General features: G+C 36.4%; 3 protein-coding genes across 8 annotated transcripts in view; 2 read left to right on the top strand and 1 right to left on the bottom strand.

Moving 5' to 3' along the window:
* Positions 1-15052, top strand: part of LOC126557078 (proline-, glutamic acid- and leucine-rich protein 1-like) — a 265735-nt gene that overhangs the window by 22997 nt on the left and 227686 nt on the right. The window lies entirely within an intron of this gene.
* The window catches only part of LOC126558208 (O-glucosyltransferase rumi homolog), a 170424-nt gene that overhangs the window by 113507 nt on the left and 41865 nt on the right, over positions 1-15052 (bottom strand). The window lies entirely within an intron of this gene.
* The window catches only part of LOC126557724 (synapse-associated protein of 47 kDa), a 30955-nt gene that overhangs the window by 12737 nt on the left and 3166 nt on the right, over positions 1-15052 (top strand). For 4 of the 6 annotated variants that reach the window (XM_050213598.1, XM_050213599.1, XM_050213596.1 and 1 more), the window contains exons 4-9: positions 4365-4444; positions 4518-4615; positions 4695-4832; positions 4914-5053; positions 5131-5258; positions 5846-6190. In XM_050213598.1, the coding sequence (XP_050069555.1) occupies positions 4365-4444; positions 4518-4615; positions 4695-4832; positions 4914-5053; positions 5131-5258; positions 5846-6190 (929 nt within the window). Of the gene's footprint in view, positions 1-2018; positions 2034-4364; positions 4445-4517; positions 4616-4694; positions 4833-4913; positions 5054-5130; positions 5259-5845; positions 6191-15052 lie in introns of all 6 variants that reach the window. The other 2 variants (XM_050213595.1, XM_050213600.1) reach the window with 2 other exon arrangements.

Genomic DNA, 15052 nt, shown 5'->3' with positions numbered 1-15052 from the left:
ACAAATCTCGGTTAGGGAAGCTTTTAACAAGATTAGCTAGCAAACAGGATCTGCTTCGCATGGAAGTGCTTTAGTAACTTAGACAGAACATAAGCAAGTGAAATGCATTATGCTTGTAGTATATATTATGTCGTCACCTAAACGACCATAAAATTGTATACTTCCGCCACATACACCAGAAATATAATGATTCCAAAACTGAATCCTCCCTTGAAATCTTTGATCAAATCGTATTGCTGCCGAGGCATTACTTTCATCGCCCATTAATTTTTTTCTTTTCATGTTCCCACTTTCTTTATGCTTTTATACAACAGTAAAAAAAGAAAGCTTTCTATAGAAGAGACACTCGAAAAACGTCAAGGATTGAACAGGATCGAAACTTCTGCTTGACCTTGTAGTCCGTTTTCCGCTCACAACACGGCTGCCGGATTGATGGATCGTGACATGCTTTAGCAGCTACAGGTTCCCTTTCATTTCTTTGTTCAGCTTCGTCGGCTTGTGTTCTTTTTTCAGTGCCGAAAGATGGCAACTCATCGGCTATAACCATTTTTTGTTTGCTGCTCTTTCCTTTGTCGCAAGGATTAAATTTGTCCTCCCTTTTTCTCAATTTCTCAAACGTATGCCCCTCGTTGTTCAGCTTGACGTATTTGCTTTGAGTGAGAATTAGGATTAAGAAAAGGGATAAAAGGGAAAAGTGGCACAAATTTGCGTGTTTTAGGGCGTGCCTTTGTGATGGCGGTGGATGAAACTATGGTGTTGTAATGACCTTTGGTGAATGACGCGAATGTCCTATGTAGGTTATTAGTTCTTTTATTGAATAGATGTATCTATACTTGTGAATTCGTCACGTAATTGAAGTGCAAAAATATCAAACAGACGATATGAATTCAATTTTACTCGAAATCTATGCGACCTGACGACAGTCACCTGCTGCTTGTTTTAAAAACCAATGGTAGAATTATGAATATTTCTGAGCCTAAGACATAAGTCGCTACTTCATCCAGAAAACTGGGATTCGTTTTGGAATCTCTAGGATCGTAGAACTGAACTTTGATCTTCGAGTGATTGGATAAGGTTCTTTAATAGAGTATTGTCAAAAACACTATTTCATCAGTCATTTATTCCAAACGATTACCACATTAACTGCTTCATATTAGCCAGCAATAATCCTAAAAGCCAGCAGGATTTCAAGATTCACAAAGATAAAACCTCCTAACGATAAAGCCTTAGTTTCCTTGTAAGTTCCTTTTGCAATGAAAGGTTCCTACAAAATTTTTTAGTAGACGAATTCTACACTCTGTAAGATTTTTTCTGTCTAACATTGAGGTATTGTAAGACTCGATGCATTTGTTATTGGTTGTCAGAGTATGCCTCACGATTTTGAAGTTCTTCACTTAAGGACAAAACTCATAGTCATAGGACAACACAAATCTTCGCTTGATGTCTGTCCACTTTTTTGCCTATAGCTATATACTTGCTTCTGTACCAAGTATAGGCATTTGCCTATACTTGGTCTGCCGATCTGTACTTGGTTTGCCGATCTGTACCAAGTATAGGCCTTTGCCTATACTTGGTACAGATCGAATAACCTCAAACGCTGTAATTTTTTATTTAAAAAAACTCATAAGACATGATACAAAAAACAATCGATAGTTGGAGGAATCACATCAAAAAGAAGACACAGGGCCTTCGCATGCAATAATTTTAAAATCAGTTAAGTTTTGTTATGCATACATTAACCGATTAAAATGACTTGCTTTTCCAACTTATATCAAATTGATTTACCTTAAAGTTTGTCAGATTTGGCAATATAGAACAACAATATATATGCATATGCAAGACACAGAGTATCATAAATAATTACTGCAAAACATGCAATGCACCTTACCCGGACGTGAATATTGTATGAACTTTCTACTTTCAATTGAAACGCATAAACTTACTACATCCTTCTTCCTTGTTGTGACGTTCTCTACATTCTCGACTCTCATTTTCTTACCCATACTAACGAACGCCAGCAGACCGCAGGAAAGGTAGAGTTTATTGTGGCTTCTTTACTGCACTTTCATGCTCTTATTCCGCTGTTCAGTTTCAATCTTGATGGCTTTTTTTATTTCTTTCTCTCTCTCGTGTTCTCGCTCTCTCTATTTTATTCAAATTCTTTTTTCCTTCATCTTCCATTGTGTATTAATCAACGTGCTTTTCTTAGCGTGGTTTCCATTGACATTTTCTTTACTTTTTTTTGTGTGGCCATTGTCGTGTGAAAACAGTGGCCTGGAAGTGAGTTTAATTATTATCTTCTTCCTAGTTTATGTGTTGGGTTTACACCACAACGATTGGATTGTACTTTTTGCAACCTGGATTGTGCAATTTTTTTTCTCTTGTCTTCATTATTTTATTTACTCCTTTCTTAATCTCTTACTTTCTTGCACTAGTTGGCAAGCCGGTTAACCTGAAAAACGTTCATCCCAGCAGCGGTTGTGCGTGACGGTGGCACTTAGGCTACGGATTAGGTTCCATCTTGTTTCAAAAGTGTTCGAGCACCATTAGCGTACAGTTCAGTCGCCTTTCTGTGTGTTATGAAACAACAAAACTTGACATGCATAAACATACGTCACGAGAAGTGTTCGTTCGTGGCTATAGTAGGGCAAAAACGAATAATAAAAAAATTTAAGAATCACAGGAATAAATATATTTAAGTCTTATCCCATGACTTAAACAATATGCAATTGCTACACGATGCTAAGTATTATTTTAATACAAAATTAGACAAATGCTTTCACAAAGGCAGCATCAAATTGTCCTATTGCTAAGAAAATTTAAATACAACTAATGTTGAAATTTTTTTTAGTAATCAATCAAACAAATGCTGGTCTGCTGCTTTTAAAAGCTAGATGCTTTTCCATCTTCATAAACCGATACACTGGATGGTTTGAGTCTGTCCGATGCGGTCGATGCGCTGCGCATGTTGCAGAATCGCGTAACAAATCCCATCCACACACACTGCGGAGCCGCGTATGAGCAAGGACAGAATACGTGTTTATAATTTAATCTATTAAGTCAAATTATGAACTTTAATAGTGGTAGTAAAACATCAAAATAATGCCATTATCACATCACCAATCATAGTATAATCATTCCAAGAACGTTTATCCATATTTTACATATTTTCTTGTTTTTCGTTCATGAAGATAGGCTCAAAGAAAGTGCAAAATGATACAATTTCAAGCAAGATGAACAAATCTATATTTATATCTCTTTATAAAAAAAAAAGAAGTTCAACTGTATAACGTATCAACTTAAGTAATTTCCAGAACATTTTCTACCCAAAAAAAGCTTTTCATTATAAGTGTTTCGATTACTCGCATCCGACGTGCGAAAGTCGTTGAATAGCTTTCTTTAGATAATTTACTAAACCGTTGCAATGTGGTTAAATTTTAATTGTTATATTCGTTATTTTAAGTCTGTACGATTATGAAGTTGGTTCAACCTTCAGTAGACCCATTTAGACACTGGCAATTTTTTCCCATCTATTACTCTGATAGCATAACATATTGTGTTTAACAATAGTTTAGAGATTGCATTGTAATCGGTAACGATCAATTGAGTTTACACAGTTGCAAATCAATAAATTTGTTTTTGTATTTGCAATTTTTATACTGTTCTTGTTACACTTAAACTGTACTGTACTCTTTCTCTCGTACTCATTATTGTAGCCCAACACCGTTCCCGGTTATACTCTATATCCGTACACTTACACAGTACTATTCTCACTTCAATGCCGTTTAACGTTTAATCTATCACTTTTGTTTTGGAGCAAACGATGCAACTTTTTCCTATCTTTAGCTGTTGTTTTATTTTTGTCTTTTGAATAAAAAAAAGTTTTCCTCTCTCAACAAAAAACTTTCGCATTTTTACCGTTTTTTCCCATTTTCTTCTCTTCTTTAACTGTTTTTGTTTAACTTTTGCAAATGTCTCTTTCCACTTTCTCCTTTTTATCTACACATAACGAAAAAAAAAAATAGATTCGAAACTTCAAAGACTTTATTCTCCAATTACACAACTTACACTATCTACTTCTTCAATATCAAAAGCTGCGTTAATTTTTTGCGTGTTTTGGTTTTTCAATTTTCTACTTGTGTTACCGAATGTTTGATGCTCTTTGAATGCATTTGATATATTTTTTTGCTTTTATCCTTTTTTCTTTTGTTTTGTCTTAAAGTAACACCGTTTTGCTTTTGTATGTATTTTTCGCTGTTTTATTAATCGATTAAGAAATTTTTGTTCCACTCGCTCGTGTGTGCCTTGCTAAATATGTGCGTGTGTTTTTTTTTTCTGTTTGTTTTATTTACCCCACCATGCAGTGCCACTGGAGGAGCTGATTCACGTCCCGCTACCGGTCCTGGAACACCAACTGAGGAAAATGCTGGACAGATCGGACAAGGTAAATTAAGATTGGAGGTATGTTGTAGTTAAAAATCGAATTCATATTTTCTTTTCTTTTCATGTTTGTTTAGTCACACATAAAGTTACTGCTGGTGCTAAATCGATTGGCTCATTCCTGTACTCTTCGTTCAATAAAGCAGGTGATAAGATCAAACATCTAAAAGATAACGTAAGTATAGTAGTGAGCTTTTCCAACTTAATGTGCAATTTATTTGATAAACGATACGTTTCTTATATCCTTCAAACAGAGCATTCTGGGTGAATTTAGCAAGGAACAGGAAGCATTCATCAAAAATCAACAAGGCGGCGGAGCTGCCGGTGTGTGTCCGTGGACAGGTCACGCTAACGAGGCAAAGATCAAGGAGGAAATTCTCAGTTTGTCTGCTGTAAGTTTCGTGGCGTTTAATTTGGCACAGTAGAAGCGATTCTACATGGCAAACAAAATAAATCAAACCGACCATTTTCAGGATCGCCGAAATTTCGTCCGAGCACCGCCGGCTGGTGTTGAATTCGATTTTGACTACGATTCGTCATACCCAGTTGCATTGGCTATCATGAACGATGATAAGGAGCTGGAAAAGATGCGGTTCGAACTGGTTCCCAAAATGTAAGTCCTTGGTTTTGCTCTTACTCGTGGAAACGATGACGAATTGTATTAACAATTTGTTTCCTTATTTCCTGCAGTATCACGGAAGAAAGCTTCTGGCGCAACTATTTCTATCGCGTATCCCTGATATGTCAAGCGGCCGACTTGGGTACATTGGGCGATAATAACGAGTTCGTTAAACGAGGCGCTAGTGAAGATACAGAGGGTAATGTACACTAAATCTTTTCTTTCTATATATTGTCCGTGTGTGTCCTTTTGTCTGAAGAAATGCGTCCCAGAGCAAATGATTTATTCCCTCCCTCCGATCCACCCTAACATTTCCGTTAATTTATGAGCCCCACATCATATTAGCAGTACGTTTTGCTTAAATATGCATGTTACAACACATTTCGAAACATGTTTCTGTTGAGCTTACTAAATATTTGTTTTACATTTACGTTACCTTCCGATCTTTGTAGTTCTATTTTATTTGTGCAAATATCGTGTAGCTTCACGTGATATGATAATCCATCCAAGTTGAGATGGTATAGAAAATCTCTATAGAATAGAATAGAACAGTTGCTTTCACTTTTTTATGGATGTTCTTTTCGTGAAACCGTGCACCCGTTTATGCAAAATTTGAAATTTTATCGAAAAGCTCTCAGGAACCAATTTTGACGAGCTGTAAGATTAACTATTTAACACTTTTAGGTCATATATGATTTCCTTTTTAATTTATATATGCAGGTTATATGTTTTTATTGCTTTTGTTATAATTATAATTTTAATTTTACCACCAACATTACTCAAAAGATACCGAACGAACGTCATCCGTTGGGTCAATGCCTAATCAGGGCGGCGACGCAAGCTCGTCCGCAACAAGCCCCGATGATGAGCCGATGCATTCCCCAATCACACCAAACATCGGAGAAAAAACACAAACGACAAAAGACAGCGTTAGTCGTAGCGGTGGCAGTGATTTGCAATCTGCTGTCGGTAGTGGTACCAGTAAACACACCCACAGTGAGTTTATTTCCGACAGTTTTCACACAAACGAACAAGATCTGGAGGAGGTGAAAGCGGGCATGAAAAAGCTCGGAATCGATAGTCTTGCCCAGCAGGCGAACGAATCGATTGGGCTTGAAACTGAGAAAAGCGGTAAGGAATGACAAAGAAATGGTGACGACGATAGCTTATGTATGTGTGTCGAGTGGGATGCTGAACATCAACGTAACAAATCCGTCATCCTAAATATAACCTTACCCGAGGATGGATTTTAATGTTCTGAATTCGATGGATGTGTTTAATGGTGTTCATGCTTTTATGATATCGTTAAAGCGTGTTGTACCATTTATCTTTGCAATAAATTCTTATAACAGGTTCGGGGGAGATAATGGGACATAAACGATGTGCGCACTCCATGCATTACGAGAGAAAACTACAGAAACACTCCTAAAGGTTGCTTGAGTTGCTTGAGTTTAAAATTGCAATGCTTATCAGTTTTGACTGCATGAACATGGACATGGATGCTCGCGAACGCTCGTGGTAAATTGTGAAACCTATGCACCAACAGTACTGATACTAGATAGAGAATGGCTTGTAGAGAATGATAGAAAGCAGTACGAATACTAGTCATGCAAAGTTCGGCCGATAATATGTAAACCGTACAATATCTTTTACCCCTTTTTGCAGATAAGCAAGCAAACAGCCGCATAACCACCGGTAGGTTGGTTTCTCATTATTAGCATAATCCCTTTAGCTGAGAGATAAGTGCGTGTGTGTGTGAGAGTGATATGTAATGTAAATCGCTTCAAGTTACGCTACAAACTACTAATACGCGGATTTTACTGTTTTAAAAAAGGAAACGAGTGTAAAAAAGAAAAACAAACAAGGAACTTGACGCATACACATCGCCATTATCATTTCAAAATCATCCTCTTGATCATGTTTGATACAGTTTAAGGTCCTAATGCACCGGAGACATACTTTAATCTAACACTATGCGGCTATTCCCCATTCTCTGCCCATTTCAGATGAACGTTTGAAAAACGGGCCCGTGTTACGGAATTGTTGTAACATACGCTTTCCATAAGAAATTCTTCATCATGTATTGCTTCACAAAGCCAGAAACCGCATCCAGATATCAGAGGTATCTGGTGGGTCAGAACTAATCTATTCGCACTAAACGGTAGGCCGATAGTGGTTTGTTTTCCTTTAATTTCTCGATCTTTCCCTCTATCTTTCACATTATTGCGTATCTTGATGTGTCTTTCTTCGCTCTCTCTGTGTGTGTGTCTCTTCATCTGATTATTCTTAAAAAAGAAAACGTTTTTCCTTTGATAATTTGTGTGTAATGTGTAACGGTAGAAAAGCAAACGTGATGCCATCGTTAGTGCAACATAGCACAAGTCTTATTTGGGGCTGCCTACATGATTGTTTAGGAAAATGTCTCTATTAATTTTAATATTAATTAATTAATTTTCTTCAAAATGTAAAGTATTTACTTATCACATTTGTTATTGTGAATGAAAAGAATGCATTTAAAATGATTATAAAAAAATTTAATGTATTAAACGCTATAAAACTTTGCAAAATTTTTCAAAAAAACAGATTTAGATTAAAATAGAAAAATCTCGAAAGCTTACTCAACATTTCTACCCATATAGGAAAACATTTTACCCAGCATGCGGATCGTTGCAACTCCTTGGGGAATATTTTCTTTCACAAGGAAATCTCGCAATATTTTTTAAAATTGATTTAAACTCTTTCTTTACATTCCCTATAATGGAGGAAATGTTCCTTTATGTGGATTGAAATCTTATATATTGTCATCTCAAAATCCCATTCCATCAGAGAAAGCGAAAGAAGCGAATCTAACATGGAATTTATACAGTCAGCACAAATCGGTCTTCCCTCTGTGTGTGGCGCACCCCAATTCAAGAAAAATATGTATTAATGTGTGCCTAGTCGTGCTTGTATGTCTACACTCTACACACTATCTCACCTGTTGGTCTGGTTTTTAGAGCGCGTTCCGTCCGCACGGCTCACACCCAGGCTTATTGAGATGCTGATGCTTCTACGTCCATATCGCACTCGCCCCTGCGGCTTAGAAAAACCGATGTGTTGTTGTGTGCGAATGTGAAGATTTGCCTGTTGTCCTCCTCGTCAATGTTTGCGTGCGTATGCAAGAAGTGTGATTTTATAATACAAATTGATACAAATCACCTGTTTTTGGTATTGCTTTAGACTAGCTCTCTACGCTGACGCTGACTGCTTGAAGCGTGCTTGAAATAATGTTCCGATGTGTGTAATCTGTGCTGATATGTTTCCACTTATCAATAACATGCAATGAGTAGTATTTATTTTAATTTCAACTTCATTTGCCTTTAACGATATTCTGTAGTTTTCTCTCTGTAATGCATTTGTCAGCAGGATTTACTTCTTTGTGCCTCGTATGTGTGTTTTGCTTTTAGGTCAAACGATTTTTTTACTAACATTATCAATGCCAAAGCTTGTAGGGGTTATCAACGATAAACTTGTAACTGAAGTTACGTCTTTACTTACAAACATGCATATACAAGAAGTGATAACATACATGTAGTATGTATATTTGTACCTTTTTGTGTCGGTGAAAAACATCCCTTCCCATGCAAACATAAGACGAACATTGATAAACATTTTATGAAAACCGCTGCCATTCTTCCAGAGAAATTTAGCGGCGAATAAAAGGAAGAGACAAATATTGGTAACGTAAAGTTGGTGGTTTTTCATTTACAATTCTGTTTTTTCCTATTCTTTACAAATACTCCTTTTCATATAAATGAAACACGATTCAGCACGTGTTTGATCATTCGACGCTTTTTGTTTCAAATACATACATGCTGCATGTCTGTTTTTTTCCCTTTTTTAAATTATATTACAATTTTTATCGCTTTCTTGTTGCGTTATAACTTCAGTATTAAGTAGTTATCCATTCTGCAAGTATGCATTTTATGTTATGCTGTGACTTTTGTGCATACTAGCTAGAAAGAATAAATTAATGTTTCTTACTTGGATTCAAAACAATAGACAAGCAAGTTTTATACACTTATGTTCTTGATTTGTTTGCGATGATTTTAGATTAATTATTCATACTTAATTGCCAAACGTTCATGTGGTTATAAAGTAGTAAACGAAATTATCATAACAAATATTATAAACAGATTCAATACGAAAATGACGCTGCTAGTTAGTTTGTTGTAGGCAAAATTAAGGTTAAAATTTTACCAATTCCTATATACTATGTAGAAGGATCTTTATTGATTGCATATGTGGACACGTTTGAGCGACTCAATGTAAAATACTATTACGATCATGAAATATTATCATGTTCAAATGTTTTCATACATTTCAACAGGGTTGCCACATAGTATAATTCTATACCAGGTTCCACAAAATTCGTATATTTTTTACGTGAGGCCTGGGATATTATTGGAATAGGTTTATTTTCAAAAAATTTGAAATTTTTTATATAGCTTGCCCATAATTTACACAATTTATATTGTCTTCGTTGACTAAAAATCTTAAGTTTAGAATAATATGTTTTAAGTTTATACATAAGCTTTAGAATCCCATCCGGACCGTCCCCCCGTAGTGAGGATTGACCATCGAACTACGTGGTATCGGCAAGTCTAGTAAGCCATTTCGATGGCCGGCGTGACCTTAGAGGTCGTTAAGCCAAGAAGAGGATAAGCTTTGGAATGAACTGGTTCAGCTTGCCAGAAAATAAAGTGGTTTTATAAAGACTGTACTACAGATTACTATAGTTCTGTCCCACGGGGGAATGTGTTTGGGGAACGCAATTATTTTCGTTGCTTCAATATGATATAAATTATATATAAATCTATAAGGTTATGAAGTCTACGATAGTCTTTTTAATGCGATCTAAGAAGTTATTCCACTCAAAAAAAGCTTTACCAGACATTTTGTTTTCCGGCAAATGTACTCCACACTTTTCATCTTGGTCCACGATGCTAAATTTAAATCCAAAGTAAATATAACTTATCAAAAAGAGAGGATAATTTCTAAGAACAAGAACAGAATCAGTTGAGCATTGTTTTTAGTTTCGAAAAAACTGGTGTAGAATGTATAACCAACATGGCAGCCTTGTAATTGCTTCTGAATTACTTTCGGAACTGTTATTTCGGTCCGGTCTTAAACGTGTCTTGGAGCACCCTTTCAATTACTTAGGCTGTTTGCGTGGGTTTTGGGTTAAGATTTGGCAAACTTTTGTTGTTCCACTCGATGCGTTGGGAAAACGAGTTTTATTTTAACTTAAACTCTTAACGGGTCATAGTGATAATCTCTTGCATATCAACAACCTAGTGGAAGTAGACGATTTTCATTGGTTTCTGCCGTTCACGCTGACTATGTTTTATTTCCACCTTTAGTTTGTTCATGTTCAACTTCAAACGCAACTGCTTTAAATGTTTTCTCATTTAGTTGTTTGTCGTTTTGTGTATTTTGCATTAGGCATGATTTACTACGTTACCATCTATCCTTTTTGTTAATTTATTAAAATGCCAATCTGTTACTTGTACTGTTACGGTAGTGCAACTAGCGCACACCATTGATTTTGTCAATAATTTGCGTTCACAATTTAAGATCAATTATACGTATACGCTCTTATTCCCTTTTCCTTCAACAAAATTCTTGTACATGTCCCCGCGGCCCGATATATTTGGATGCTTTTCGGCGTCTCAACTAAACTAAACAAAACAAAAAAAGACGTCATTTAATAACTGTGAATATTACTAACATACCTTCTTCTTTTTCTTCTTGCTTTCCCGTTTCTTTTCTTATAATTGTTTGTTTGTCTTCTTTACTTGCGTCCTTGTGCTGGCCAACATGCGTACAAATCCATCGGACCACCAAACAGCCTAAAGAAGTATAGAGTACGATACAAAAGTAAAGCTACCGTAATCGCACTTACTCTTATTGTAAATGATGGAGAAGTATCTAAATACGAAAAAAAAGCATCTCTCTTATTACACGTTACAGAACACTACACGTTGTATGATATTAAAAAGAAAAAGACTAATGGCGGAAAAGTTTAACAAACACGCAAGCAAAAGGTATAAAAAAGCAAGGACGGGAAAACAGCAAAAGTAAAAGAAAGACATACAACGGTACCGCATAATACTGAACTTCTTCTTCTCAATTCGAACAGAACAACTTACAGTATCTATGTTTTCGCGCCTAAACCGAACCGAACGGAAGTATATCTGTAATGCGAACCTATTTAAAAAAAATAAATAATACAAAACCACAACAACCGAAGAACAAAAACAAAACAAAAACAAGAAACATATGCAACCAAAAGGACTAATGAACTCTGGAGGAGGCGTGTGCGGATAAAATGTTAATATATAATATAACAAATTATACACGCCACTGAAATGTATATCGATATCGAATGTGGTCAAATGTATTGAAATTAAAGCAAAAACCTGAACCCAAACACTAACAGCAACAACGTGGAAATATTTTGTTGACCGCAGGGAAAACTTTTCCCACACACACACACACACAAACATAAAAAAGACACACTAACTTACAAAACATCACGATTAAAAAGAAAAGCAAACGAGGAAAGTGAAAACTAAATACATTCACGTTTCAGCTAATTATACACGAGGTAGTCAGTCAGTCAGTCAGTCAGTTTGAGCAGAATAATTCTTGTGGGTTCGTACCAGGTAACCTTCCACAAACAGAAAAAAAAACACAAAAACATACACACACATATTATATTATATCGGAATCAATTAGTAACAATTTCTCGACGAAGACAATTAGCACATAAATGCAGGAACGGCACTACATACGTTCCAGCAGAAATCCGAGACTCGATTCTCCTTTACAACAAAGAGACGCGCCAGTATAAATAAATTTACCAACATCGACCTGTACACTTACGTTAGTTATCTAGCTATGATAATCTGTTTAAAGGTGAAACATTACAACAAAAAAGCATTATAGAGCAAATCAGATGAAGACGGAAAAACGACGATAGAGAAAAGAGTAACTTGTATCGCAAGAAAAAAAGAGTATTTATTGTTGTTGTTTCTCAGTGCTTAGGGAAATCTTTATGTGTGAGGAGCAAAGGAACTGTGCCGAAGCAGGCAAAAGACACATCACATTCGGTCCCACATTTTGCGTGCTATTTTTAATCATGTTACACGATGAGTAAACCCGTACTTAATTTTGACGCATCAGAAACCCATTAGATTGCATTGCATTCATGCGTTTAGGAAAAAAAAACTTTCAAATCTGGAAAACAAAGAAAAAGGCGCATTTACACAACACACTCAGTACTTAATAAGTGTCCCTTTCTGTCTAAATGTGAAAATGTCCTTCTTCGTGCATCTTCGTAACGTAATCGTGAATTTCGGCAGGACGAAAAGGGTTTAAGTGAGGGTTGCCATCAGGTCCGGTGCTATACCAGATTTTCAAAATCTGTTCCCTCATGAATTCTTTTGGGTCTGGTATACTAGTAGAGCATCTTTGTTGTTTAAGAACCGGCAGATCCAGAAAAAAAAGCTTTTTGGTTCTCTGCCAGCTTCAGATTGAATTTATTCAAATTGCATGGTATACAAGTCTGTTTTTGGCGGTCCAGACAGCGTTCTTGTGATTGTATACCAATTTAGTTGTAATGTAAAGTGATTCACGGGAAGGAAATGGATGGCTTGAAGAGTCCAGCACTTCCCCAAGACTCAAAACCAAATCAAGGAACCAAATCTTTCAATTTTTGAGGAATCATATCATTCCTAGTCACAGGTTTATGGTCGTCTTTGTTGCTTGAAAACCTGAGTCGAAGTGACTGAGGTGTCTTAAGAAAGCTCAGACAAAAGTTGGGAGTTCTTTGAACAGCTTCGAGACAAATTTACTCTGGTTGCCTGTTGATCGTTGGACTGTTTAAGAAGCTTCAGACAAAGTTCTGTTGCATGTTGGGCTCAAAGTACCATACTCAAAGCTAAAATTTCTTCATTTAATTGGAGAAAATACAGATTCATCAAAATGTGGGTACTTTGTATTTATAGTATTCGATGCCGATTCCCCAAAGATACAGAAGAGTTCGTGGTGGATTGCCAAAACTGTTTGATGAGGAACAAGTTTAACAACGAACAAGGCGTTATTGGACTTAAAAGAGGATAAGTTATTCAACCATATCCCAACGTTGCAACACACATAAGAATGGAAAATTCAAAGTATACTTTAGCTGCTGTGAAGCTGTGAAAATCTGGTATATTTTGAGGACTAAAAACATGGCAACCCTGCTTATACTGAAGGCCGATTAGTGTCTGTATGTGTTATCATGACAATTAGAGTACGCTAAAATAGCTGAAATCATACCATACGGGACAGATATGATGATGTTATCATATTTTTAGTTTGTTGTTAATGGATGGAATGAGCTACAATTTAAATGTTGCAATTATCATGCGTTGGTTTAATGAAAATTGTCATGTTGTCATCAATAATTCCAAAAACAAAATTAGTTTGCTTCGTGAAAGGGCTGTGGTTTTAAAGGCTTATCATTTATGGATCTACTTTAAACGGATTGTCAAAAATCGATCGTGAAACATTTATTTAGTTCCGTTCGTCTGAAAGGGGTTTCTTTTCGTATAATTCTTTATCTCATGACCCACCGAAAAGACATTACACATTCCCACATTGCACTGTTGAATTCCCTATCCGTAGGCACTTGTTTCAATGTTTTTGACTCTCGTCCCGTTCTCATTACCTGTTACTCTTGATTAAATCAGTACTTCAATCTTAAAGTGCGTGCGTGCGTGCGTGTGTTACGTTTGAAAACGAACTAATTAGTGTCGGAAAGTGTTGGCGGGAACACGAAAAACAAAAAAAAACAAAGAAAAATTCTGTAGCAATAAGAAAATATGTATATGGATGTTAAAGTTGATCTTCCATTTTTCCATGTAAAGCATACTCCCATTCCTCAACACGCTTATGCCTCACTGCATATAGCAATAATATCACTATCAAAAACAAAACTCACCCATCGGTGCTGTCGGTCTTGTCTGTTATCACTGTTATTCTGTGCTAGTTGTTGTTGGGTTTTGCGTTATTATCCGGGTACGCTTGCGCCTATTGAATCACACTCCACAACGAAGAGATGCCCGAAAGGATCGTTGTATGTTTTGCGTTAAATATTTTATGCGTTGTAATCTACTTCAAGCAATGTCCTCAAACAATAAACCGTAGGGCGCAACGCGACAAGTTACGGTAGGAAAGCGTCCAATACTCCCCTTGGAAGCTACAAAGTGCAGCGCTTTGAACAAACCAATTCAAGACACGACCCACAGAACAAAATGTTACAGAATAATATCTACAGCAGCAGCAGCAGCAGCAGCAGCATCAGCAGCAAAAAGCAGAGTCAGTATTCCATACCATAAATGGTAGTATATGAAGATGAGATAAATCAGAGTTTTCGATGTTATGCATTTGCGTTGATTCTATTACTAGACCAGTATATTTGCACTTTATGAATGCGCAAAGGCTAAAACAAAAAATACGATGCGCTATAATTATTATCAGAACATGGTTAGGATGGTGAGAATGTCTTTGGCGTTTGAAGGTGAAGGTGGATAAGGGTAATAATCATCCAGCAACAATAATGGCGCATCCTCCATGGTAGCTGTGCAGAATACAGCATCAGCAGCAACACCATCATCCTAGAGAGGCTGGCCATCAGCGAATCCTCGCCATCGATGCCAACACACGGACTCGAACGAACAAAGGGCAACGGAAAGCAAAACACATACTCTCGAATGTAAAAGAAAGGTGCGCGCTTCGTAGATATGGTTTTAAGGGGGAAAAGCAGAAAGCAAAAAAGGATGTAAAAAAGCTACAGAGATATGACAATACAACCGAAAAACGTGATGCAAACATTAAAACAAACAAACAAAAAAGAAGAAGAGTGCGAAACCAAAGGAAAACAAACAAAAAAAAACAACAACATAT

The sequence above is a fragment of the Anopheles maculipalpis genome, chromosome 2RL (genome assembly GCF_943734695.1).
Source record: "Anopheles maculipalpis chromosome 2RL, idAnoMacuDA_375_x, whole genome shotgun sequence".
In the NCBI taxonomy this organism is placed as follows: Eukaryota; Metazoa; Arthropoda; class Insecta; order Diptera; family Culicidae; genus Anopheles; species Anopheles maculipalpis.
Note: the sequence above shows the minus strand (reverse complement) of the source record. Positions and strands in the feature narration are given on the sequence as shown.